General features: G+C 37.3%; 4 protein-coding genes across 4 annotated transcripts in view; 3 read left to right on the top strand and 1 right to left on the bottom strand.

Annotated features, from left to right (window-relative positions):
- The first annotated feature begins 611 nt into the window (after nucleotides 1-611).
- On the top strand, nucleotides 612-6,076 carry LOC116296780 (small COPII coat GTPase SAR1B). The gene is made up of 7 exons (XM_031704864.2): nucleotides 612-738; nucleotides 1,308-1,363; nucleotides 1,651-1,770; nucleotides 2,456-2,625; nucleotides 3,176-3,307; nucleotides 3,671-3,755; nucleotides 3,878-6,076. The coding sequence occupies exons 2-7, from the start codon at nucleotides 1,321-1,323 to the stop codon at nucleotides 3,904-3,906; spliced, it is 579 nt and encodes a 192-aa protein (XP_031560724.1). The 5' UTR covers nucleotides 612-738; nucleotides 1,308-1,320; the 3' UTR covers nucleotides 3,907-6,076.
- The window catches only part of LOC116296765 (WD repeat-containing protein 19), a 50,639-nt gene continuing 28,036 nt past the window's right edge, over nucleotides 4,809-27,411 (bottom strand). The window contains exons 22-51 of the mRNA XM_089038770.1: nucleotides 20,356-20,422; nucleotides 19,298-19,380; nucleotides 19,103-19,183; nucleotides 18,712-18,778; nucleotides 17,973-18,073; nucleotides 17,517-17,582; nucleotides 16,941-16,978; nucleotides 16,314-16,411; nucleotides 15,791-15,852; nucleotides 15,542-15,610; nucleotides 15,222-15,263; nucleotides 14,609-14,718; nucleotides 14,165-14,222; nucleotides 13,662-13,732; nucleotides 13,208-13,283; nucleotides 12,564-12,646; nucleotides 12,341-12,481; nucleotides 11,915-12,004; nucleotides 11,545-11,632; nucleotides 11,342-11,378; nucleotides 10,461-10,570; nucleotides 10,174-10,242; nucleotides 9,915-9,992; nucleotides 9,528-9,669; nucleotides 8,945-9,024; nucleotides 8,720-8,801; nucleotides 8,317-8,467; nucleotides 7,646-7,769; nucleotides 7,127-7,203; nucleotides 4,809-7,042 (exon numbers count right to left, since the gene is read on the bottom strand). Coding sequence (XP_088894896.1) covers nucleotides 6,925-7,042; nucleotides 7,127-7,203; nucleotides 7,646-7,769; nucleotides 8,317-8,467; nucleotides 8,720-8,801; nucleotides 8,945-9,024; nucleotides 9,528-9,669; nucleotides 9,915-9,992; nucleotides 10,174-10,242; nucleotides 10,461-10,570; nucleotides 11,342-11,378; nucleotides 11,545-11,632; nucleotides 11,915-12,004; nucleotides 12,341-12,481; nucleotides 12,564-12,646; nucleotides 13,208-13,283; nucleotides 13,662-13,732; nucleotides 14,165-14,222; nucleotides 14,609-14,718; nucleotides 15,222-15,263; nucleotides 15,542-15,610; nucleotides 15,791-15,852; nucleotides 16,314-16,411; nucleotides 16,941-16,978; nucleotides 17,517-17,582; nucleotides 17,973-18,073; nucleotides 18,712-18,778; nucleotides 19,103-19,183; nucleotides 19,298-19,380; nucleotides 20,356-20,422 — 2,559 coding nt within the window. The 3' untranslated portion in view covers nucleotides 4,809-6,924. The remainder of the gene's footprint in view (nucleotides 7,043-7,126; nucleotides 7,204-7,645; nucleotides 7,770-8,316; nucleotides 8,468-8,719; nucleotides 8,802-8,944; nucleotides 9,025-9,527; nucleotides 9,670-9,914; nucleotides 9,993-10,173; nucleotides 10,243-10,460; nucleotides 10,571-11,341; nucleotides 11,379-11,544; nucleotides 11,633-11,914; nucleotides 12,005-12,340; nucleotides 12,482-12,563; nucleotides 12,647-13,207; nucleotides 13,284-13,661; nucleotides 13,733-14,164; nucleotides 14,223-14,608; nucleotides 14,719-15,221; nucleotides 15,264-15,541; nucleotides 15,611-15,790; nucleotides 15,853-16,313; nucleotides 16,412-16,940; nucleotides 16,979-17,516; nucleotides 17,583-17,972; nucleotides 18,074-18,711; nucleotides 18,779-19,102; nucleotides 19,184-19,297; nucleotides 19,381-20,355; nucleotides 20,423-27,411) is intronic.
- LOC116296779 (somatostatin receptor type 5) lies at nucleotides 22,409-23,340 on the top strand. The gene has a single exon (XM_031704863.2). The coding sequence runs from the start codon at nucleotides 22,465-22,467 to the stop codon at nucleotides 23,338-23,340; it is 876 nt and encodes a 291-aa protein (XP_031560723.2). The 5' UTR covers nucleotides 22,409-22,464.
- LOC148905959 (uncharacterized) lies at nucleotides 26,496-27,367 on the top strand. The gene has a single exon (XM_089038855.1). The coding sequence runs from the start codon at nucleotides 26,531-26,533 to the stop codon at nucleotides 27,365-27,367; it is 837 nt and encodes a 278-aa protein (XP_088894981.1). The 5' UTR covers nucleotides 26,496-26,530.

The raw sequence follows: 27,411 nt of genomic DNA, 5'->3' as shown, positions 1-27,411 counted from the left end.
AAGTGCAAAAAGTATAGCGTCGAAAATATTTAAGTTAGCTCAATCACAGGAAGCCCATACAAGTTGAGAACTGAATGTAATTTATTATTAAACGAAAGAAGAAAGAAGAAGAAGAAAAAAATAGAAGCTAATATTTAGAGGGGAAGTGAAGATTTTAAAAAAAAATCGCTAAAATTGCTCGAAATCACTACTACTGACAATAGGACGACGTAAACAACACTTCATGCGAGTAAATGTATTCAGTAAGAACTTTCCGGAAGCAGACACTATAGAGGTTTTGATTTTAACCCAGCATGTAAAGCCATGCTAGAATAAATGCAGCACATGTGAAATTTCAATGCCACATTCCTGATCTAGTCTTTCGATTAATTTTTCAATCACTCATTCTCAAATTCTTCAAACAGAAAAAAAGCTATTGAAAATACTAAAGTTATTTAATGCAAAATCTGTAGAAAACGATTTTTCAATACTACTGATCCTTGCCTTTCCAAAGTGTCACTTTTTTATGAACGTCACTTTTTTTCTTCCTACTCATATGACGTCATTCACTAGACGTGACGTTAAGCACACATCAAATAGAGGCTGTGTGATCTAATATACGTGGCGCGCTTGCGCAACTCTGACACATCCGGGACTCGTACCATAGTCCATAGTACTCGTGTAAAGTCTAAAAAGTGAAAAGTCTTTCAACTTTACAGGCATATTTTTACTATAATAGGACAAAATATTTTAAATTAGGTAAGTGGAAGGATTGAATATTGTGTATAGGAGGTTTGTGTTCAGATTTTATGGACAGAAGTGCGAAATAGAAGCCGAATTTTGAGGTTCACTCCCGGCGAGTTGTGCTATTTCATTACGTGTCTTTATTGTGAAAATTACCGGCGATTCTATTTAGGTTATCTTTTAGCTTCCCAGCCCTTTAGATCTCGATATATTTTGTTTATCTACAAACTAACGCATTTTATAAAGGGTATACTGTATATTTTGTGTTTTTTTTGGACGCTATAGAAGGCTGCTCATACATTTTGGGTGGCAATGATGTCACGTCACCAGTAAAATTCTGGTTTGTGTTTCGACAAGAAATCACTCAAATTGACGAGAAAAAAATATTTCTATGCCCAACTTAGTCTAATCTTGTCAGATTTTAAGACATAGCCGTCATATGACTTAGATTCATTAACAGTAGTTATTTTAAGGATACATATCTAATGCTAAAGGAGTATATCTTGTGAAATGATTTTATAACATCAAACATTATGTGGCTTCTATCGATATGTTTTATTCAGCTTATGTTTCTTTTTTTTTAGGTTTTACTTCAAAATGTTCTTGTGGGATTGGTTCACTGGTGCACTGGGATATCTAGGTCAGTCACTTAGTCAAAAGTCAGGGGGTTGCATAACTTTGTAGCTCGGATTGTTTGTCTATCATACTAGTGTTTATTATTAGATGCACTTCTTCTTGCTCAATGATTACCTCCCATTGATTGCCTAAAAAAAATGTAATGTAGAGTTTGACTAGACGTAGAGTCCTTTCTCTGAAATGTATAGTTATTTTATAATAATGAATAATAATAATAATTAAAAGAAAAGAAAATATTTTTAAAAAATTCTGAAGTTCTAATTGTTCCTGATTATGTGTTTTTTATTTCAGGTTTATATAAGAAGTCTGGTAAATTAGTATTCCTTGGTTTAGACAATGCAGGAAAAACGACATTATTGCACATGTTAAAGGATGATCGTATGGCACAACATGTACCAACACTCCATCCAAGTGAGTAGTTCATTCTACTATATAACTATGAATTTTCTGGAAAAAATCCTCTAAATGCTGAGGAAAATAAAGGATCTCTGGCATTCCTTATGCAAGTCCATCCCTTCCTTTGATCATAATTTAACACTATACCAGACAGTTAACAGAATTTATTAAGTTACATGTAGAAAGAGGGTTTAGCAGTGTCTTGTCCACTGAATTCAGCTAGAATTTAGACATTTTTGTGGACTAAGAAAAACCGGATAATAAAAATAAAAAAAGTACAGAAAATAACCAACAAGCAACTCTCCTCACATGACTCTGCTCCTGAGCAAGCTAGCTTGCTGGTACTCTGCCAATTCTTTAAAAGTTTTCATTAGTCAATACTATTTATCTTCAGCTGTTATGTCATTGCATTGACTATGATCAGCTATGTATATAAAGGAGAACTGCTGCACTTAGATCAGACTGGCATCTTTACTCCTGGTTAAATAGTGCTTGTTTAATCCTGCTCCTTGTTGTTTACATGCTGTTAAACTGTCTTTCCATTGGATGATGAACCCTTAATTTATAGTTTACACTAATTTCTGCTTTAAATTTCATGCTATATAGAGAGTTATTCAAATTGGAATAAAACTTTTTCCAAGTATGGCAGATTAGATGTTATCACATACATTTTTTTGACTGATGTGTTATTGTTTTTCAGCATCTGAGGAGCTCGCCATAGGAGGAATGAGATTTACAACATTTGACTTGGGTGGTCACAGACAAGCCAGGCGGATATGGAAAGATTATTTTCCAGCTGTTAATGGTATCGTCTTTATTATTGACTGTGCTGATTATGAAAGAATCGAGGAATCAAAAAGAGAATTGGATGTAAGTAGATCATCTTCATAGCAGCTATGTTTTTCTTCTCATTGGAAGCATTTTGTCTCTTTTTGTATCTGTTAGTATATTATTATATAGAAGAAAATGAATTTTTGCTTTGTAGAATGAAGGCATTTAACCTGTAAAATAAGAAACGTTAGAATTAGGGCCTACCAATGTATATTAGTCTAATAGACACAGGAAAACAATAGAATATTAGGGCCTACCAATGTATATTAGTCTAATATCTATTTCAAAGATTTAGTGACTTCACTATGATACTAGTGAATATATATTTTGACGGGCTTTTGTTTTGCCTCTTTAAATGGTATAATGAAGTTAAAACAATTGTTAAATGGTATAATGAAGTTAAAATAATTATAAAAAGTTAAATTGCCAAATGAAATTTTTAAAATAAATTAAATTGCATGCAATTAAACAACTAGCAGGTGTATAACCAGTATACACTAAACTAGTGTACAGACAACTTATGGAAGTGATATAACCTTGAGCACATTTTTAGAGTAAAAAAATTAAAGAATTGCTATTCTTATTTCAGAGCTTATTGGCAGATGAACAATTATCCTCATGTCCAGTTCTTATCCTTGGTAACAAAATCGATCTTCCTGGTGCTTATAGTGAAGACTACATTAGACAATTCTTTGGTCTTTATGGACAGACCACTGGAAAGGTTAGTGTTTACAACTAAATGTATCAAAATGTATCTAGTGGATATTATGAGAGCCCAGAAACTTTATCATTTATTAGCATTGATCAAGCTGATAGTCCTTGCCTAAAGTTCCTTAGAATGGCCAATTAAATAATATGGGTAAAATACCAGTATATAAACCGCTTGTATGTCCAACTTGGCTTAAAAACAATATTTGTTGGTCATTGAAGTAAATTTTGTCTTCTGAGTTATGTACATAGCTAAATTTTAATGTACTTTGTTCTTGTATACTTCTGTAAAGGTGTGTTAAGATGATAAGAGTTAAGCTAGAAGTCTAGTGAACTCTGAACAGTATTTCAAATTTAAATTGATTTCTATTCTTAGGGAAATGTTGGAGCAAAAGAATTGGGTACCAGGCCAATAGAACTCTTTATGTGTAGTGTTCTTAAGCGTCAAGGATACGGAGAAGGTAAGCCTATAATGCTGCACTAAAATATTTTATTTTGTGTGTAGATGGTTTGAAATAGGAAGAAAATGAAATATTGTTATCCTGGTTATTTTACTAAGATTCCCATTTCATTTTACCTGCAGGTTTCAGATGGCTTTCTCAGTATATCTAATCCAATAAACGTCACGACATAAGACCTTTTTGACGCTGTCTCTGAATTATGATAAACTGTACAAATCTACATAAATTTATCAAGGTATCTATGGAAATCTATCTATGGAAACCTGCTCAAAGATCATATTAAGCATCCATTGAAATTCAACATGATTACTTGGAGTTACATGTAATATGAAACAGAGTAAGAAGAAATCGACAGCTATAGGGATATGGTACAATGAAATGAAGCGTCAAATGGAGTCAATAACAAAATGGACAAAAACTATGGAGCAAGAGAGAACAAGACTTAATTTCTTAACATGTGGGGTTCCAGGAACAGACTGAAGTGAGATGTTTTTATGGTCGTTGTTGAATGATGATATTTGCAGAAATCTTGAAGGTCCACAACTGAAAGGCAAGGAAAACAAAAAGGTTACAAACTTGTTACTTACATTACTGTAATTCAAACATTTGTAGCCATTTTGCATGTCATTCATATTTTGCCTTACTGGTGTAGGCCTGCTACTTAACTTATCTACCACAACTGCTACCTCTTTTGCATACCTTTTATTGAGGTCCTTAGTAGATTTAATAAGTACTACATATAATAAAGTCTGCTTAGGTTCCTCTTAGATTTCCCAAACTTTCTCCCTCAAGGTTAAAGTGGTTTACACTTAGCATTCAAACATGCAGCATTATCTACTCGCTCTCTTTTGCTTATATCTACTAAGAACCCTGTTTTATTATCCTTTTTTAATTTAATTTCAATGCAACTGTTAATAATGACTCAAAATAGCATTAATGATAACTGGTAACAGTATATCAAGCTGTTACCTTGCCATCTTTGGCTACAGCTCTCTAGAGGGCTCCAAAGGTTCTAGTTTGTCCCCATCGAAGCAGTTAATGAACGAAGGAGAATATCTTTGAGTACCTCCTTTATTCTTGCCCATCCATTGATTGGAATTCATTAGATAGCTATACTAAGTTCACACAAATATATTCACTATGAATAGAAAACAACCTTCGACTCTAAATTATCTGTCCATTCAATAGAAATTTAACATTGTGTATTGTACAAAATAGGAACTAGGAATTAGAGCTTCTAAATGTTCTTTCAAAATCATGGGTTTTTTTCTCCATTCTCATAACACAATATCTTTAGTAACTCTTATCAGTCCAAAACTTGTAAGTATGGCAACCTATTTCTTTTGAGTTGTTGTTAGTCTGGGTAAAGATTTTTTTGCCAAAAGTAATGCTCTTTGTTAGCTGATGGAATTAGAGATTTTACATGTACATTAACCACAACAGCAGCCATATTGGAAATATCTTTTTCAAAAGAAATCTGTTGTTCATATATTATTCCTGTGATTGATATATCGTAACATAACAGCAGTTTTACCCAAGGCATCCCATGATGCATCACATTGTGCTAATGAATGCAGTCTACCATATCATCCAACATGGCTACTCTTGTGATAATGTAAGACAGTATTATGTCTTGATTTAGTTAGAGTATAGATTTCATATGAGAGGGAAAATAATACATTGAACTTGTTGGTAATGTTTTTATTATGACCTTCGCCATGATTTACTGCCATTCCCAGTCACACTCGACCAACTAGACCTTCATCACAAATGAAAAATTGAATTTGGGTGGACGTCAATCAAAAGGGTTTCTATTGTTTCTATTGGTTTCTACACCAGGACTGATGTGAATACTCACATGAACACATGCAAATGTGCAAAAATTCTTCAAGATAGGATAAGTCAATACTGATAGTTTGCAGTTAAACGTTTGCAATTCGGAGTTGGGATCCTTAGACATGTTTAAGAAACCCTTTTGATTGACGTCCACAAAAACTCAATTTTTCGTTTGTGATTTTGGTCTCACTTGGTCGCATGTGACTGGAAATCGCAGTAAGTAGTTTTTCCCACTCATATGAAAAAAAACTTTACTAAGCCTTACACCTTTTTATGGTATAGAAATACAGCATGTGATGAAAACTGTTATTGTGTAGAACAGAAACATTGTACCAAGCTTTTAGAAGCAACATCTGTATAACTGGTCCTGCTATATTATTAGAAAAATCAATACATTAATCTTATAAGAACAGTGTACAGATGTTGCATGTAATTTATATAAATTAGAATTATGTTAAATGCACAAAATAAAAGATTCTTTGATATTTTCTCTGTGATCATTTATTGTTTCTCCAGTGAAGAAGCATTTAAATAGACAGGAAAAATGAAGGGTGGTGTAGTAGTAATGCACTGAGTATCTTTGTGTCAATGTGTGCAGAGTTTGTTCGTTCTCTCTCAAAATCCTGCATGTTTTGATCAGAGTATCAAACACGGAAAGCTGTTTTTGATCTGTTAACTCACTTGGGGATCTGGGAACTTCCTACCATAAAAAAAGTGAAATATTCAAATTTGATCTGTGAGATCCTGCCTTTGATCAGCGGAGTTCTTGTCTCAGAATTGTGCAGGGAGAAATAGTGGTTTTATAATGTCTGACTTAGTCATCTTTCAGCTAATCAAGTTCAGGAAATATCAAACTGCAAAATGAAGGTTATGGCAGGACAAGATTATGCAGACCACAGAGTCATAATTTTTAGTAATGCTTTATTTGCAACCTGGTTTGGCTGTTGACCACTTACAAACATGCATTTCAAGTGCATGTTATGTAAAGGTCGCTTATAACTTACTAATACTATAAATATGATCAACAAAGAATGCACTTAAAGAATATCTACATGCACATGTAACGTATAATTCAAGCTAGAGACCCCTTGCATGTGACATCAAAGCAGCTCAATTTGGAGGATAAATTGAAAGAATGTCAATCTCCTGAGAATATGGAAACTTATCGTAATGTCCTCCAAATTGAGCTGCATTCCAACATGCTGCAAGGGGTCTATAGGTGGATTATCAAAAAAAAAAGGTCATTGTTGAAGATTTGTTCATAAAACAGATCCTTTGATTATATATACAGAGTAATGTGTTGCCTTGGTTAAATAAGTGAACAACAATGTTTTCAATCTGCTGCATCAGTGGGCTTCAAGAAAGAAGATGGATCCTTGATGTGTTTGACATCTGATGCAACCATCACCACAGTGCACATGGGACACACAGTCTCACCAGACTCAAGAAGACTAATGAAATAAAATGTAATATAAGATATCATCATCAATAACTTCCAGTACACAAAGTTTAGTTAAGTACACAAACCTTCTCACCTTTTAAGCTCTGAATATAAAGCAGGAAATTTACAGTTTGGACACATACTCCAGTCATTCTTTAGCATGTGACGACCCTATGTACAGATAGTTTTGATGATGTAAGTTATATGAACATATAACAGCCAGCTGAGTTGACTGCGTTATTAAAGAGGGAGCAACTATTTTTGGTTAACATTTTAGTAGATTTCTCTTGTTGATAGAACTAGAATTCCACAACTAGTAGCATTTACGATGAATTTAAAGAATGAAAAATTCATATTTCATGGGTTCTTTTGGCAAAATCATGGGAAATGCTAATCAAAATATGTTAAATTCTCAATTTTGATTGGTTGACCTTGAGTTTGTTCTGAAGGTCAATTCAGCTGGCAGGGGCTTCTTCAAAGAAATTGTACAGTTTTTTGAATCCCAGAAATTGCATTGGTTAGTTAGAATACTGTATGACAATGCACCACCGTGATGCCCATGCTTGGCACGGCGTGTAGCCCTTGTTTGCCCAATCACACAACATATGCTTACCGTGATGATGCAGTATGGAATAGTGTTTTTACAATCTGGACAGTCCAGTTTAGTTTGCTGTACTTCATAGTTGCAGAAGGGACATGGGTCTTGTGGCTCATCTTCTTCGGTCTTGTCCGGTTTTCTAATCACAAGAAATACTCATACATTAGACTGAAGAATTAAGGGGGAGCAGAAAACAGGGAGCGAAAAAAGGGCATAAAAAGGTAAACATCCTAGGGGCTGACCTAGGAAAAGGTTCAAAACTTAACAAGGGAATTAGATATCATATTCTGGATAAAACTGGAGATGAAAATCCACAGGACCCGACCGCTCAAGTTCAAGATAACAAGACTTTATTGTAGTTCATAAGTCAGTCCATCAGCTCAAGGTAAATGAGGGGTGCACGTGACATCATAACCGCCATTTTGGTCCATTTTTGACAAAATATCTGGTCTTGGCGTCAACCAACACGGTCACCACGTCTTTTGCCCTTTATTTTCATGGGAAGGGCCACCAATATTTTAGAGTTCACATACATTATTCATGACCACATATGTATTTTTAGGTTGGACCAGATATAAATACTTAAGTATTGAGGCAGGGGCCATACCCATGCACTATGCTGATATTGTTCAGATAATCTGTGCTGTGCGATAATCACATTGTGATGCATGTTGGACGTTATATACCTGACAATCTGCTCGATTTTCTTCTTGTACTTAAGATCAATCTTTTGTCTGTATTCAGGACGCATGAGCATGGCTGCGTAACTGAATGAAGAATTACGCAGACCAGACCGATGGCACTCGATCACAGTGGACGTGAGGATGGGCACGATATCTGCAAACAACGCGGAAAAAAAAAGTAAAGATTTAACGCCTTTCTTTACATTCAAGCGCAACTTTACTTCACAAGGGAGGGACGAAAAACCGGACAACCCGGAGAAAAAACTCTCGAAGCACAGGAGAGAACCAACAAGCAACTCCATTCACATACGACACCGAGCTTGGGAATCTAACCCGAGCTGCACTAGTGAGAGACGGCGCATGAGCAGCGCACATCTCACGCGCTTCCCATGATTGACAGACTTACGTGCAGGGAACTTGCTGATATTATTGGCCACTCTGATTAGCATACGAGCTCCTTTCAAGTGATCTCCGCGCTTGACATGAAGCTAAAAGAAAAACAACGCGAGACGAGGTCATAAAACTACATGAATAGACCGATAAATAAAAAATGCCAGTGTTTCCTTTTTTTATCTAAGGGAAACGATGTGTTGGGTGCTGGGGAAGTTCTTTTGAAATCGTTTTTTGGTACCTTGACGAGAATGTAGCTGTGTAGGATCATCAGGTTCTGGCCCATCTCAGTAGGTATTTTGATCTTGTGTTGAATCAATTCTGTAAGGATAGGAAAATACCAACATAAATAAAGAGATGGGAGGATAGGCGAATAGACTGATGAACAGAAGGATGGATGGATCAGTGGGCGGTTGGGTGGATAGTGGAAGGTAGAGATAGAAAGGATGGGCGGAACGGACGGACGAATGGATGGGTCAGTGGGCGGTTGGGTGGATAGGTGAAGGGAGAGATAGAAACGAAGGGTGGAACGAACGGACAAATGGATGGATCAGAGGGCAGTTAGGTGGATAGTGGAAAGGATGGGTGGAACGGACGAACGAATGGATGGATCAGCGGGCGGTTAGGTGGATAGTGGAAAGGATGGGTGAAACGGACGGACGAATGGATGGATCAGTGGGCGGTTGGGTGGATAGTGGAAGGGAGAGATAGACGAATGGAAGGGTGATTTATAGTTCTGAATGATTGGTTGTTTCGTTGGTTGGATGATTTGCAGGCTGCCTGACTAACTGGTCGTTAAAAAAAACAAAGAGTAATGGTCTCACCTTGGTACATACTGAAGAGAACGTCATGCGCATTACGGTAGTTACCAGCATTCTGATCCTCACGTGCGATAATGATCGCGGTGCGCGCTGCCTCACGGTATTGCTTGAGGGCCATGTAAAGACGGAACAGATATTTGGCATCCTAAAGGGCATACAATAAATAACTATTTATTTTGGTCTCCATATTTCTTCGGCAGGCAACTTGAGATGGGCAAAAGTGGACAGAACAAATAAGGTACAATTTAAACATAGAATTACTATCACAAATGTTGAATGTAATGCAGAAGAGCAAAATCGATTGTTTGAATTCATTCGCATTAGATCCAGCACATGTGAAATTTGACGTTTAAACCGGGCCTTACCAAGCTAGGATACGCAGTTTCTTACCTTAGGAATACCGTCTGTTTCTCCCATAAGAAAATCAATCAGTTGATGGGTGAGAATATCATCACTGGCTTGACCAACCTAGCGTTCAAACAACCATTACAACGTTATTGAGGGAGTTACTCAGAGTCTCTGAGGGCCGAAAGTTAGAAAACTGTAATGAGTTATTGCGCATCGCCCCGGGCGCATCGCTCGTTTATGGAGTTATTGCATTGTCTCTAGATGTTGAGTCGATTGTAACCCAGTAAGAAAGATTACTCACAGTCTCGATAGCAAGCTCCACAGATTCACCATCATCTGTCACTGGGCACTTTAGGAAATGCTTCAATGCCTGTAAGATGGAATATTTATGTTATATACGATAATTACGGACTAGAATACCAAAATTCACTGATATATTTGTCGCATTGTGGAATAGTATGACGCAGGAAATGACGTCAAAGCTGACATCACATCATAACCCACCGCATCGATGGTGGACAACTGTTGGTATAGGATGTTCTCACTTCACTCCTTGCAGCGGCATGTATGTTTATCGTCACAACTAACCTTGGCATGTTGAATGGCCTTCAGATAAAACTTTCCAGCCAGGAAGTACTGCTTTTGATTTTCAAAGTACATAGCGATGCTGGAGTAGTCTTCCTTGGTAGCATCATCACCTGGAATGACACACAATATACCATGCTTACAATGCTTGCTTCCCTAATATACCATGCTTACAATGTTTGCTTCCCTAATATACCATGCTTACATTGCTTGCTTCCCTAATATACCATGCTTACAATGCTTGCTTCCCTAATATACCATGCTTACAATACTATACCATACCCACAATATCATATACAATGCTTGCTTCCTTAATATACCATACTTACAATACCATACCATACACACATTATCATATACAATGCTTGCTTCCTTAATATACCATGCTTACAATACTATTACATTATTGACAATATCATATACAATGCTTGCTTTCTAATATACCATGCTTACAATACTTGCTTCCCTAATATACCATGCTTACGATACTAAACTATTACACAATATACAATGCTTGCTTTCTAATATACCATGCTTACAATACTATATAGCCTCCTCCGCAGGCTACTCCATATATTATACTTTCTCGGCTTTGAAATATTCCTTACAATACAATGCTTACTTTGTGAAACGGTTAAAACGGTGAAACGGTGAAAAATTTAGGAACACGAGTAGTAGACATGTGTTTCTCTTGCTTTTCAAGTGCTCTACAGCTCCTTGAGTGTTTATATCACAGTATAAAGACATAAGCAGCCGTTTAATATTCGTGAAATAAACTTAATGTGATTAGGCGCGCGTCATATCTCAATTATTTATGATAACTAATAAATATCATGTGCACTGGTATCAATTAATGATAGGTTGTTCACTGGGCCTCTAATTACCTATAATGTCCGCATACTGCTCCATTTGATTGTGAGCCTGTAAAAATGACAAGAGGCAGTGTTAAAATGCACCTTAATTGGGAAAAGGCTTCTTGGGTTTCAATCTCATTAAAGCACCCACATGGACCTTAGGACCTATCAGCTCAGAAGTCAGGGAGGGATGGACGGAATGAATCGGCGCAAAACTATGAAATACAACGTACTTGTGCCAGTTGGAATGCTTCGTCATTACACTTGGACAGCACGAGAAACTGAATAGCAGAGGCAAAATCCCCGAGATTCTGGAAAAACCTGTTCGGAAAGAGAAGGACAAAGATGATAATTAACAGCAACTAACACACGAACAAGATCACAAGAATGTAAAACTCTCTTAATATACGAACGCCAAGTCTGTAACGTATATTATGGAACCCAAATTGACCAATCATAGAACTTGAAATCACCTTGCCGTATAATAAACGTAAATTAATGAAATATGGACACATGAAGAGCAGATGTGCGCAACCAACGATATTGACTAATAGAGCTGTATTGTGATATTTTAATAACTGTAAATCGAAAATCAGTTCTTACTTGGCGACCATCTTGGCTCCTTCTACTGACTGGGTTTCCTTGACAACACGTACAGCTTCCTCTGGATTTTGCAAGTAGTCGAGGTTGATCCTGGAAAAAAAAGAACGAAGAAAAGAATAGGAAATGCAACTGAGAACAAAGTACCCTGCTGTTCAATTACTGATCCCGCCAGTCGTATGTTAGTCGTACATTAGCCAATCATCATCACAACACAGCAAGACTCAAGTTAAGCAAACAAACAAACAAACAATCAATCAATCAAACAAACAAACAATCAATCAATCAAACCAACCAACCAAAAAAAACTTGAAAAAGAATTATAAGACAACTCGTTATAAATCACAATCTCAAGTCGGTTTTAGTTCTGGGTCTGTGGAAGAAACAGTCTCATCTACAATCCATGACCCCCAGTACGCCTGTCCTCACCTGATGACATTGTCATAGTCTTTAGCCGCTTCATATGCTCTAGCTGCTTCCTTATGCTTCCCATCAGCCTCTTTGGCCTTGGCATACTGCGCATGTAACTTGGGTGATGTCACGTGATTAAGCAGTTCACCAACTTTTGCCCTGAGAAAATAAAGAATAAGATGAGAATGTTTAAAGCACCAGCAAGCTAGCTTGAATTTCAGGAATCAGAATCTCGTCTTACCAGTTTTTAGTTTTCATGTAAACACCAGCTGCCTTGTCCCAGTACTGTCCTTTCTCGTAGAGTACCGCTGACTCTGTGTATTGCTGAAATATTAGCTCCTGATTAGTTCAAGGGCAAAATTTACACGATGTAGATAGTATGTCACTGATATGCTAGTCGGTAATGCATGAACCGCTGACTCTGGAAATTGCAGGCTCTAATTCCTTTGCAAAGTTTACACGACATACATAGGATATGACGTATACAGTGTGTGCAACCATGTGTCTCAAATACCTTGAGATATAAATAACAAAGAAACAACCGCCATGTTGGTTGATCTAACCAGAAGGTAATAATGAATGCTTTGTTATCGTCAACCAAGATGGTGGCTATGAGGTAACATGCATGCACATGCTCTATATGTAAGTTGGTAATGCATGTGTGCGATTACATAGATGCTGCTGGTCCGACAGTTATCAGACGTTTGACTTCATGTCTTTGTTATCGTCAACCAAGATGGCGGCTATGAGGTAACATGCACATGCTCTATATGTAAGTTGGTAATGCATGTGTGCGATTACATAGATGCTGCTGGTTTGACTTCATTTCAATACCTTGTGTATTAATCTTTTACAAACAGTTTTGACAAACGCTGCCTTACTTACCTTCATGTTTTCTAAAATAGCTGCACATTCTTTCTTAAGATGTCTGTTTGGACTCTTGGCTGCAAGTTGAACGCCTCTACAGATGAAGAAAGAATAAACGAAAACTCATTGAATCATATTTACAGATAACAAATCATCACAGGGCATACGTTTTTGACTTCTGAGAATCTGTGCCATCCTTAGTCAGAGACGGATCTCGGGTATTCCAAAAGAAGAGGGCAGTAGAGCAAAGCCAGATTTTTGTTATCCTACAACTGAATATCGTCTCAGCGCTACTGCGTTATTCGATATTCTGTGACTGAACTCGGTAGTTGCAAGCTAAACGATGAAATTGGATTTTCGCTGCCTCACTTTCAGATGTCTCAGAGTTCTCAGAATATTGAAAACAGCAAACAAGGAAACCCTGAGTTTCCTGCACTTTATACTCATTTCCCATCTAGTTGATTCCTTGTACCTTCTTATGTCTCCAACTCGAATAGCCATGCGAGCCATTCCGCCAAGACAAGCCTCATCATGTTCACGTTCCTACGAAAATCACAGCATCGTTTATAATATATGACGAATTATTTATTAGCTATGAATTAAGTATAGAAATAATTTATCATTTGTCACTAGCTGAAAGGAACTCAGAAAGAAAATCAGAGCCCCTGATAGGAATTAAACCCATGACTTTCTGGATACCCGTAAGATGCTCTGACCAATGAGCTACAGGAAAGACTCATGATGAGCAGTCATCAATCATATTTTTAGATCCGTACACTCCTCATCAAGACTAGCCTCCTTAGGGTCGTCACGCAACGTTGGCTACATCAAGACTTTTCCTGTTGGTTTTCTAAACTCACTCCACACTATATCGATGTCAATACAGAGGAAGGAAAATTGAGATATTCAGAGAAAACAATGAATTGAAGACAACCAGTTCGCATGTAGCTTGAAGATGGGTTAGTTTATGCTTACCTGAGGTAGATTTGTTATTCCTCTCTCGTAGTGCATCAACGAGTTAGCATAGTCTCCACTGAAAATTCAAATATAAACATATTGCATATCAATAATCATAGACAAGTATTCGATGTTCCCACGGGTGCTTGGATCAAGAGGCTCTTCGCCCAAGAATGCAAAAATATTTAGTACAATTGATTCCTGATTTTGAAATTCTGGATTCCAAGAGTCGAGTTTGGATTAAATGGAAATGAAAAATAGACTTTACTGGACGATTATATTATCTTGAGACTTGCATTCGTAAAAACAAAACAAAACAAAACAAAACAAAACAAAACAAATCAAAGGACAAAGAGAGAAATATGTGATTAGAATGCTCCTTCAGTACTACCTGCTGGGTGAGGGCAAATGACAGAGACTCTATCAAAAGACAATATTAACACACAGGCAAGTAAAACGTACGTAAACTCCAGTTGCTGTGCGTATTCCCTAGAGATGTAGGGAATCTGTTCTGGTGCCAAGGTCTTAGCCAGCTCCAGTGCCTGATCCCAGTTAAGAAGATCTCTCCTCATCTATTAGCAATAATACTAATTAATAATCATGAAACAGGCGATACAAACTTTGGTAAAACAGAGAGAGGGTTTCCCTGGACGTGAAACTCTATACTCCTGACTAGGAAAATGAAAATCGTGCTGTGTTAGCCTTATAAAATATTGAAATAATTGAATCAATAGGAATAATCCTTTCAAACAACAATGTTACCTGGTATGAAATGTTTAGTGTGGCTTATATGGTTCAACAAAGTTGGTAACAGACTCAACTAATTTCCCTATCAAAATGTGGCCATTGAATAAATGCAATACGTAAATGGGACAACAGACCTAATACGAGTAATGTTTTCCCAGTTCTGACCTCGTGTCATTCCCTTGAGAATCATTTTTTTGTTTCAGAGGGTTCATTTCTATGCACTCAAGCAAACAAACACATTTATTGCCAAATGCATGGCACATGGTCTGAAATGCATGGCATATGGCCTGAAATGGGAAAACTTTACGGAAATATCAGACCAACTTACCTCTAAAGCGGCTAACGGGTATGATGACGATAGGAATAAGTCCTATTTGAAAAGAAAATAGTTGGTTTATCATATGTTGTACTGATTCCCACATAGAACCGCAGCAGCAGTAAGGGGGACTCGCGGAGGGTGTCCCATATCATCTGTGTATTACCCGTGCCAAGTAATACACAGACGATATGGGACACCCTCCGCGAGTCCCCCTTACTGCTGCTAACCACACAGGGCAGATCTAATGTTTTGCTGGGTTTTTTTTCAGTTATACTAGATTATTGATACCCTCACAGAACAAACAGACTGCATATACGTCTACTAGTTACCTGTGCAGTACTGTAGTCTTCTAAAAACATAGCAACGTAACCCGACAACAGGTTCTTATCTTCCAACCCCTGAAATATAATGCTTCAAATATTAGCATAGAGTACGCGGTATATTGCATTTAATTTAGAGCAGGTTTGTCGTGAAATGTGCGCGACCATGACGGTGCCTTTTTCGAGCAATCTGATTGGCTAAAAATGAACTTGAGCTCCGTAAATGATTGGACGGTCTATGGTTTTTAGAATCTTTACCTTGATTTTCTCAAGAGACAGAACCATTGCCACGTCCCCTATTTTTCGGTACACCTTGATGGCTACAAACAAACAATCATTTAAGCAATTTAATATTTTATTCTATCATCCATAATCCCATATAAGCAACTATTGTATTATTTTCAAATTCTCTTTCCTGTCCAAATCAAAGATTAATTTGGATCGTTTCCATTCGCATTCTTTCGAGGAAAAGCTATGAATTATGAAAACAGTCTAGCATAGTTTGGAATGATATAATTAATCTGCAACAGGACTACATGTCTGTCCAATTTGAAAATAATTGAGGCCTATCGGCCTCTTCCAATTTTGTCGCTCCTCGGAATTTTTTTCATCCAATTATTTCCAAATTGGACAGACATGTAGTCCTATTACCTATACTTTATTCTATCATCGTCTATATGTCTTGGTCATGGGGGAAGGTGGCGATGGGATGGGGGTGTTTAATAGGGGCGTACCCTATTAAAGTTAAAATGCAGAAAAGAAGTGCAAGGTGAATGTGTACCAAGTTCAAGGTCCAAATGCTGGACAGCTTTCTTGGCCAGTTCTACCCACTCTAGCTTGGAGTCTAGCGTCTTGGCGATGGACCATGCTTCTTTAAACCTGAACAAGAACAAACACATAAATTCTATGGACCTTACTCACGCGGCAGACGCAGCCACGCTTATTCTCATGCATAACCCGCATTAATTTATTCAAAATTTTCTTTATTCAAAATTTTCGTTATTCAAAATTTTCGTTATTCAAAACATTCTTTATTCAAAATTTTCTTTATTCAAAATTTTCTTTATTCAAAATTTTCTTTGTTCAAAATTTTATTTTGAATGCGACGCTACGAAGGGAAAAATTTATTGTTCCAGTGAAGATGGCTGCCGCTTGAGCAAGACCAATGGTTACTACCCGATATTTATAAAAAGCCAACACACCATGCATTCGCTCAACATTGCGCGCGCATCTAAACGTGAGAGGACACTGTTAAAAGAGAAGATTTGGATGATAGGATCTAGCTAAAAGAATTTGTTACCAGAAAATAAAATTCAAGTTGTCACGCGGCCATCATGATAAAACTATAAATCAAAAATAAACCCGTCTTGTAAAATTTATGAGACTTGTAAAATTAGATAGAACATACCTTTTCAGGGTGATGCACTGGTTGAAACATGTCTTGAGCTGCAATTAAGAGAAAATAAACTGATTAAATTTGTCTTGACAGAAACATAACTATGCATAGCTTGGGCTACCTGTGGTATTACAGCCAAAACAATCTCAATTTAAGTGAATCGTTTAATTACATGTACGACGCGTGCCGTCAGAAATGGTTCCGAATTTTCCGTATCGTTGCCCACTAATAGAGCAGTTTTCGTATGACTGTGAAAAGCTCGTGGCACAAACACGGTCGTTACACGACAAGGGATACGCCAGACCAATCACATTGGTCGATAATTTACTCTCCATCCAATCAAATACCTGGAACACGGCATAAACACGGCGCGGACACGGTCACGCCAAGGTCACGGCACTGACAGACCAATCACATTGCGCGAGAAAAAACAGCTTATTGAAATCCTAGAAACCATAACGGTCACGGCACGGCACGCTTACGGCACTAAGCTTTTCACAGTCATGAGAAAACTACTCTACCATGTCCACGAGGTTACAGCGAAAGGCGGAAGATTTGAAACAGGAAAAAATAATAATTTATGCTCACCTCACTTTGAGGTAAATCCTGAGGCTTCTCGTGGAAGAAATGGGTAGACAGGCTCAGTTTGGACGTCTGTTGGCGAAGAATGAGTTAGAAATAAAATGTAATCATGAATGGCATATGGCCACTTCTTCAAATGAAAACAATAAACCTATTTTGATAGTCCTAGGCAGTTTGAGAGTACGTTTTCTCATTTCAGACCAAGTTGTGTAGTGCAATTCTTACTTTAGAATGAGTAAACCTGGAAATTAAGGATAAAATGCCGATCGACTTTGGGATGGCAGGAAGGCTGGGTGGGGGTTGGAGAAAAATAAAATCATGAAGTATAAAATCTTGAATTGGGCTACCTGTGTCCCGCGTGTTAGAAAACTCTAGTGCCGATCCCCTGTTACGGAAGGGAATTGCAAATGGTTTGAAATGAGAAAACAATGTACTCGATCTATTTGTTAGAGAGGATAGTACCTTTCCACTTGGCGTTTGGCAAGTCATTTCTCCATTGTACAGCATCAAGGGCTTCTGTGCATAAGGAAGTTTAGTAGTTCCAGCCATGATACACTGGGGTCCTGTTTGAAAAATACGTGCCGAATGAGTGTATCATTCAATTAGATTTTGAAGTGATGAGGTAAAACCACGGTGTCTAACCATCAACATATCAAATGTTAACTATACCCTGAAACAACTAGGCTGATCTAAGTCAGGGAACGAGTATCTCACAGATGGAACCCTGAAATACCTCTGGGCTGATCTAAAGTCAGGCACGGCTAACTCATAGCTCGAACCCTGAAACAACGAATTGGAATTTTGCGCGTTGCTTTTGTATGTGCTGTTTGTGAAACTAGAACAGTACGCATCTCATGCTGAATTCAGAAAAGACCTATGAAGCAGCTTGCACGATCACGGTACCGAACAACATGGGCAGAACCAATCACAACGTACGAGATCCCGTTTCTTTTCCTTGAAACATTGCAGGGCATGGCGTAGCCTGCTTGCAGCCCGACTTTAACTTGGACTTAAACACAGTTACGTTTAGATGTAGCGATGGATGGGCGTGGTGTCAATTGATATTTATCAGCTGATTGTTAATGTGTTATGAACAATTGAAATGGCAGCTAAATCTGAGATGTTGGTCAAAATTGTGTAAGAAACCCTCTTCAACAACTGGTGGCTTAATAAAGGATCTATAGTAATACTAGCAGCATACCGGTTATTGTATCCTTGTAGAATATGTAAGTGAATATCTTGTCATCATCATAACCACAGAACACATCCTGCAACAATAATTAAGACGTGACGAAATGATGGAATAATTAGGTTTAAGATGGACGGACGGGAAGAAGGAAGGAAGGGAGGAAAGGAAGGGTGGAAGAGAGGGAGGGAGGGAGGTAGGGAGGAAGGAAGAAAGGAAGAAAGGAAGGGAGGAAGAAAGAAAGGAAGAAAGGAAGGAAGGAAGGAAGGAAGGAAGGAAGGAAGGAACGAAGGAACGAAGGAAGGAACGAAGGAAGGAAGGAAAGAAATACTAACACAAAGATAGAATTAAACAGTCGTGAGTTTTTATTCTCGATATATGTTTACGAATATTCACGCCAGTATACCTTATCAAGTGGCCAATTTTCCCAGACAATGCCTTTGATGGTCGGAGAGAAATTAGGAATCTCAAAAGTGTTATCATTAACCTGTTGAATGAAAAAGAGTAACAAAACTCAAAGTAATGAAACAAGGTAGCCAAGCAGGCCAAACAGAACAGATAGCCGAACGGACAGACAGGCAGTATCTGACAGTTTACTTACCGGGTTGTAAACGAACCCATCACTTTTTTCATCAATAAACACAAGTCTGGTACCACTTGGATCAGGAAATATTTTACGAATACCTGTAATGGTAATAAGCAAAATCAGCAATATTCTACACATAATGAGAAGAAGACACTTTATGGTATGAGAATACCTTGAAATCGATGATTAAAATTATAGGTTTTTTTTACCAGTAAATTGGAAAACTGAATGAAATCGTCCCACATTTAATTTCACTAAAAATTTATTTTGTAGAATAAATTATATTATATTTCCGTTTATCTAGGCTTATTGTGATGTTGTAGAAAATAAGTGTCTTAGATATGGATATGTCTTAGTCAGCAGATAGCCTGGTACATTGTAGACTAATTTGCTGGTCACACTTGGCGTTATTTAATTGCTGAACGTCAGACCACGCTTCTCCCTTGAGTATCATCTGTTTCTCTCACCAGCAACACTTGAATTCATTCAATAGTACCTATTACAGTTCCCAGCGCCATCTTGAAAGGAAGCCGTGCCTTTGCATCGAAGCGAGATGAACGGCGAGTTTGCAATGTCGACATGTGAATAATTGTACAAGGTGTTAAAAAAGGTCTACACACACTTACACACACTTACACACACTTACACACACTTACACACACTTACACACACTTACACACACTTACACACACTTACACACACTTACACACTTACACACACTTACACACACTTACACACACCTTTACACACACATACACACACGTACACACAGTTGCACACAATTACATACACTTACACACACAAAGATACTTACACACATTTACACACACTTACACACATTATTATATCATTGTAAGCCTCACCGTTCGCCTCAATTTGGCGCAGGGAACTGTGAAAGGGACTATTCTATTATACTTCAGGTAGCCCAAGGGATAACAGACTAAATACTTCAACGAACAAGGGGTAAATATTCTTGGGATTTTAGGAGTAAAGGATAAATCACCCCACTCTTCTAACAATGCCTCAGCGAAGAGGGAAAATAGGTTAAACGCAATGATGTTTATGATACCTACCAACAACATGTCTGAACTCATTAACATACTGCCAGTCTTCAATGAAGAAGTATTGGAGACCTCCATTCTACACAGAAACAAAAAAAACAATCAATAAACAGACAAAAGCTGTCGGTGATATAACGCATAAAATAACATAAATAGTAATAGTGCAGTTTACTAAACCAAAAAACCCACTGCTTTAAGGCGCGACTACACGGAGCAATTTCCTATGCAGCTTGTGTTGCAACGGCGTTGCGAAACAAGTTGCATGGAGCATTGCAACGTGTAACCTACAGCGCAATTTGAAAAATGTTGCGAGACAAGTTGCAGCAATCGTTGCGAAAAGTATAATTCGTTTCTACTTTTGGCAACCATTGCGTCTCCATTGCACCGTGTCGAGACACTCTTGCAACTTGGTCGCAACGCTGTTGCGAGAAAAGTTGCAGAGAAATTGTTCCGTGTAATCGCGTCTTTAATCTTAAGCAATAATTTTGAGTCAACTCCGTCATCACTTCCTTTGGCATTGTCTTTTTTCTTCGAGTTATCTGTTTACTGCTTCAGTATATATATTGTTGTTATTGTCGTTGTTTTGTTTTTGTAATGCAGTTGTTACTGTTTGAGGTATTGCAAAAGTTGGCATTTGTATACATTTATTTGATCTTTTTGCTGGTTGTTGTGTTCATTATTGTTACAGGTGCTGCAGCTGCAATTTATCTCGCCCGTCAGTTCGTGGTTTGTCAAGGGTTGTTTTTCTATGCTTAGGTCTTAGCTGGATTTGCACACCTATCTGTTGTGGTCGTTATTGGACAAGTTGGGACGCGACTAGGACCCTAGTGAAAACCACTTTGTGATCTAGGCTTCCTCTTAAACATTAAATTTATTATTTATTATTATTACTCGAAAAAAAGGTAAAACTCTCCTATCGACATGCATTTTAGCGACCAAGCGGTTGATGGTTACTTAATATTCTCTTTTGTGGCAAGTCATTTTCGGCTACGCCATGTCTCATTTTATTACAGTCAATTCAAAAAACGTTGTCGTCGACCGGCTCAAGCCTACGCGACTGGACCGAAAGGATGGGTAAAAATCACTGAAGCGGTTAAATATTCGTTCTGAATTCATTGTTCCCGCTAATAATAAGATAATAATGTCGAGAAACAATCCATCAAATGCATGTCTTTGGGTTTAGGGAAAGAAAAACAAAGTAGTTACGATTCAGTTCACAATTTCGAAAATATGAAGGCATTAAAAAAACGCCTCCTTCAACACTTCCCGCTCGCCTACGAAGGTTCGTGCTGTAAACAGGCATAAGTAGTCAGATAAATTAATGGAGTCAACTCGGCTTCAATGATTGCTACCCAGAGTTCCTTTCGGTCCAGCCGCGTAGGCTCGAGTTGGTCGACGACAACATTTTTTGAAACGCCACTCGTATTTTTCATACGAACTACATCCGGGACCTTAGTGACATATTTTCCATATCCTCACTTGTAAAGATATCGATGACGTCTTTTCCAATGTTTTTAACAAGTTTTTGTTTGTGGATGTGTCTATATAATAAAAAGAACATTACACGTTGGCTTGAAGATATGAAGTTTATCTTCTAACTTCATATCTTCGCGCCACCGTGTAATATCCTCTATGTATACTCATGTGTAATAAAAAGGTACTGAGAATGGAAATATAATATAGAAACAAAGAACCTGTCAATTGACATACTGGCCTCGTATTTCTAAGTTGGTTTATAATTAAGAATTGCAAACGTCCAGGTCATTTCTCCTCAACTTCATATTCAGTATGTTAGTACATTTTTCGTTACCTTCTTTTTGATAAATTTTAAATTAATACCAAAGCAGTTTGATTATGTAATATAAGACTCGCAGATATGATCTATACATCAAGCACAAGTGATATATGTCAAGAAAAATGTAATTAAGTTTATAGACTTATTATTAATTTGATTGATTCCATGTTATTATATTTACTTATGGATTCAATAAAAACATACGATAACAATAATTGCTCATATCAACTTCCCAAGCGGAGGTCTTAAGCTTTTTTGGATAAAATATTTTGGACGAGAAGGGCTTTGTTTGTAGATCTAAAGACTTTTTCTTCTTTTCAGAGGCAATGGCTATTAACACTTTTTCTCTACTCAGAAACACAAGCGATGAAAATCGAAAAATACACACATACGCATGGTTTGGGGCTTTCTTTCCTCTGAGCTTGGCTATTATAGTTGGCAACTCCATCGCTCTCGCAGTGTTTCTGAGAAAGACATTTCGGGTGAAGAAATCCAACTATCTTCTAGTGAACCTGACTCTTGCTGACTTACTCGTGGGAGTCTCGTATGCAATCTTATCACTCATGAGTGTGCTGGCTTCGTACGACATTTTTTCAACCGATATCAATAGACATGGCAATCTTGCAATTGAAACAACATTTCTTCTATTATCCGTAAATGCCTCTATCTACACACTGGCCGTCATTTCAGTGGAAAGAGTGCTTGCAGTGTTCTGGCCATTTCACCATCGACTCGCTAAAAGATGGCATTACTTCACTGCAATTGGACTGGTTTGGATGTTTTCCCTTTTGCCACTTTTAAAATATACCTTCATACATGCGAGAATGTGGCACTATCTTCTTTATTTTGCTTTCCTTTTTTTCCTACTCCTAACAATATTCATCTCGTATCTTTCTATTTGGATCAAAATTAAGTTCTTCACAAAGTTTCGCCACTGCAGAACAATCCAGGAGAACAGTAAACTGACCAAAACGCTGTTTATAGTGACTGTAGTGTCACTGGGAACTTGGTTGCCGAGAATAATTTGGGATACCGTTGGGATATTGTCACACAGGTTTCCTAGGACAAATGTAGAAACTATTTTCTTTTATATTCTGTCAACATTACTTCTGAGCAATTCCTTTTGGAATGTAATCGTGTATTCAGTCAGAATGCCTGAATTTCGAAGAGAACTAAAACTTGTATGCTGTAATTTTCTGTAAAACTATTGTCATAGACATCGAATCAGCTTTAAAATGTAAAGCAAGGGTTAGGTAACTTTGAGATATTGGTATCAAATTGCATGTTTCTTCTTTGTTTGTTTACTTTTTACATAACGAAAACGAACTTTTTTTAAAACCTATTTACTTATTCGATTTTTGATTTCTTGTAAATAATGTTTTATATCGTGTATACAGTATCTCATTGCATGTTAATCTGCAATTTCTTTGTTAACAATTTTAATAACACCTTATAGTTATATAATACTAGTTTATGTGTTTGTAAAACCTTCTATATTATTGGTTCTGTATATATTGTTGTTCAATATGGGTTTATCTAAAAATATAATAAATAATAATAAATAAATAAAAATTTGCAGGGGAAAGAAGTGCGGTATATCTTCCATAAGGATCGCGATACATATTCTAATTTATCATGGGACATTGGTGTTTCCGTCAATGGGAAATACGCCACTCATATTTTTCATGCGAACTACACCCGGGACCTCAGTGACATATTTTCCATATCCTCATGCACTAGTGAAGCTATCAATTAAGGGTTTTCCACAAGTTTTTGTTAGTTAATGTGTCTACATAATAAAAAGAAAATTACAAGTTGGCTTGAAGATATGAAGTTTATCTTCCAGTGTTCAAAAACATTTCACCACTCAAAGATAGACTTCATATCTACGCGCCACCGTGTAATATCCTCCATACATCCTAGTTTTATCATGTATCGATATTTTAATCTCTGATTCTTTAATGTCACTGACAGGAATTCTGATTGCTGGTTAAGGCATCCAACAGTGACGTCACAACCCATATGCCTCGTAACGGCCCTGTTATCAGGGCTTAATTTGAAGGGAGAGGAATATAGAGCGCTAGAATCCTCTCTCTCCATTCGCAGTTTAACTGTTATTTGCTTTATTTGATGAAAGTAATATAGTTCTGTAATAATGGGGAAACGATGTTAGTCCCAGAAGTTGATTAAATTGAGATATGAGCTATACCTCAAGAACAAGTGATCTGCCAACCAAATGTAATCTTATAGACTTATTATTAATTCGACTGATTCAATGTTATTATATTTACTTATGGATTCAATAAAAACATACGATAACAATAATTGCTCATTAACTTTCTGAAATCTTGGTTCCTCGGATGAACAATTTTGACGATAACTAAAATCTTTGGTCGTTGATCAGAACAGTGTTTATTCCTTTCAAAGGCAATGGCTATAAACACTTCTCTACTCAGAAACACAAGCGATGAAAATCGAAAAATACACACATACGCATGGCTTGGGGTTATCTTTCTTCTGTGCTTGGCTATTATAGTTGGCAACTCCATCGCTCTCGCAGTGTTTCTGAGAAAGAAATTTCGTATGAAGAAATCCAACTATCTTCTAGTTAATCTGACTCTTGCTGACTTACTCGTGGGAATTTCATCTGCAAGTTTTTTAATCATGAGCGTACTAGCTCCGTATGACAATTTTCCCGACTCCAATGCAATTAAGATAACTATTCTTCCATACAATATTCTTCTATCATCTGTAAGCGCCTCAGTCTACACACTTTGCCTTATTTCAGTGGAAAGAGTGCTTTCAGTGTTCTGGCCATTTCACCACCGACTCGCTAAAAGATGGCATTATTTCACTACTATTGGACTGGTTTGGATTCTTTCCCCTTTTCGAATTTTAAAATATATCTTTCCGCATATGAGATTGTGGCGCAGGTTTCTGCATATTTCTCTCATATGTACTGTACTACTAATAATATTCATCTCGTATCTTTCTATTTGGATCAAAATGAAGTTCTTCACAAAGTTTCGTCACTGCAGAACAATCCAGGAGAACAGTAAACTGACCAAAACGCTTTTTATAGTGACTGTAGTGTCATTTGGAACTTGGTTACCGAAAATAATTTGGGAAAGTGTTGCGACTTTACAAGACATTCCTAAGACAAAAATTAAGAATAATATAGATTTCATGCTGATTGTAATACTTCTGAGCAATTCCTTTTGGAATCTAATCGTGTATTCAGTAAGAATGCCTGAATTTCGAAGAGAATTAAGACTTGCATTCTGTAAATGTACCAAGAACTGTTATTATTAACACCAAACCCGTCGTCAAATGTAAAATGATTATTAAATTGCAAGTATCTTCTTTGTTTGTTTAGTTTTTTACATCATTAACAAAAATGCAAAATGACTAAAGAAAAACTTGAAAATTTTCTCATTTAAAAACAAAATTCCGCCCCACCTAACACAGCACTAGAACAAACCTTTCGAAATACTGAGAAAAGTATAACTCAGTTTTCCTATAGCAGCTGTTACCGCTGCTGCTGCTCATTGCTGTTATTACCGATAATATTTATATCTTTATATTATATTTTTCTCCGTATTTAAAAACTAATCGAAACGGGAGCCGGAGAAACGATGATCTACAGATAAATATTCTAAGCCGGAACATATACAGCAGAATTTTAAGGCCATGTAAGCCGGGGAAGGGGGGGGGGTTGGGGTGGGGTACTCCCCTATATTCGCTATAAGGGTACATGCCGCCAAACAGGGTTTTCAGCGATTCTACTCTGGAAAAGTGTATATAAAATCGCGCACGCTCTAGGACAGGGTATATGAAATCGCGCTCTCTCCTCTCTGGAACAGGTATCCATTTTCGAGATACCGGAACAGGGTATGATTTTCAGCGATTTTATTGACTCTGGAACAGGGTCAGGGTTCAGAGGGCGCAGCGGCACATCCCTACCCTAAACGGGCAAGAGTACCCCCGGGCATGTACGACCTTGGCAGTTGACAGACTGGCCGTATTTTAAAGCTTGTTTGGTTAAGAATTAATTGCAATTATATAGGGCTTTTCACGTCCAGTTCATCTAATGTTATTAGATTTTTCGTTCCCCTTTATTTGCCGGATAATTTTAAATCAATACCCAAGCGGCAATACAAGACTCGAGGATAAAAAAGTACAAGTGATCTGTCAACCAATTGTAAATTTAGAGACCTATGATTAATTCGACTCATCAATATTATTACAATTATTTGTGGATTCAATAAAAACCTACGAAAGGTTTAATTGCTCATCAACTTTCTGAAATCTTGGTTCCTCAGATGAACAATTTTGACGATAACTAAAATCTTTGGTCGTTAATCAGAACAGTGTTTATTCTCTTCAGAGGTAATGGCTGATAACAACTCTGTTCCCCGCCACACAAGCGATGAAAATAAAAAACTACACACATACGTATGGTTCGGAGCGTTCTTTCCACTAAGCATGGTCATTACTGTTGGGAACTCCTGTGCTCTCGCAGTCTTCCTGAGAAAGGCATTTAGGGTGAAGAAATCCAACTATCTTCTAGTGAACCTGACTCTTGCTGACTTACTCGTGGGATTTTCATCTGCAGTTTTATCAATCATGAGAGTACTAGTTCTGTATGACAATTTTCTCGACTCCAATGCAATTGAGATAACACTTCTATCATGCGTAACTGCCTCAGTCTACACACTTTGCCTTATTTCACTCGAAAGAGTGCTAGCGGTGTTCTGGCCATTTCATCATCGACTCGCTAAAAGATGGCAATACTTCACTGCTATTGGACTGGTTTGGATTCTTTCTCTTACAACATTTTTCAAATATACCTCTCCGCAAATGAGATTGTGGCACAGGTTTTTGCATATTTCTCTCATATTTACTGTACTACTAACAATATTCATCTCGTATCTTTCTATTTGGATCAAAATGAAATTTTTCACAAAGTTTCGCCACTGCAGAACAATCCAGGAGAACAGTAAGCTGACCAAAACGCTGTTTATAGTGACTTTAGTATCACTGGGAACTTGGTTACCGAGAGCAATTTGGGAAAGTGTTTTGGGTACATATAATCTTCGTACAACAATTTTGAGCAATACTTTAGATTTCATACTGTTGCTAATACTTCTGAGCAATTCCTTTTGGAATCTAATCGTGTATTCAGTAAGAATGCCTGAATTTCGAAGAGAACTAAGAATTGTACTCTGAAAATATTTGTAAAACTGTTATCTTTAACATCCAATCAGCTGTAA

The sequence above is a fragment of the Actinia tenebrosa genome, unplaced genomic scaffold (genome assembly GCF_029948245.1).
Source record: "Actinia tenebrosa isolate PJP-AT-01 unplaced genomic scaffold, QUT_ActTen_1.0 PGA_scaffold6__47_contigs__length_16458017, whole genome shotgun sequence".
NCBI classification, from domain to species: Eukaryota; Metazoa; Cnidaria; class Anthozoa; order Actiniaria; family Actiniidae; genus Actinia; species Actinia tenebrosa.
The sequence above is the reverse complement of the archived record's forward strand: the minus strand, read 5'-3'. Positions and strand labels throughout refer to the sequence as shown.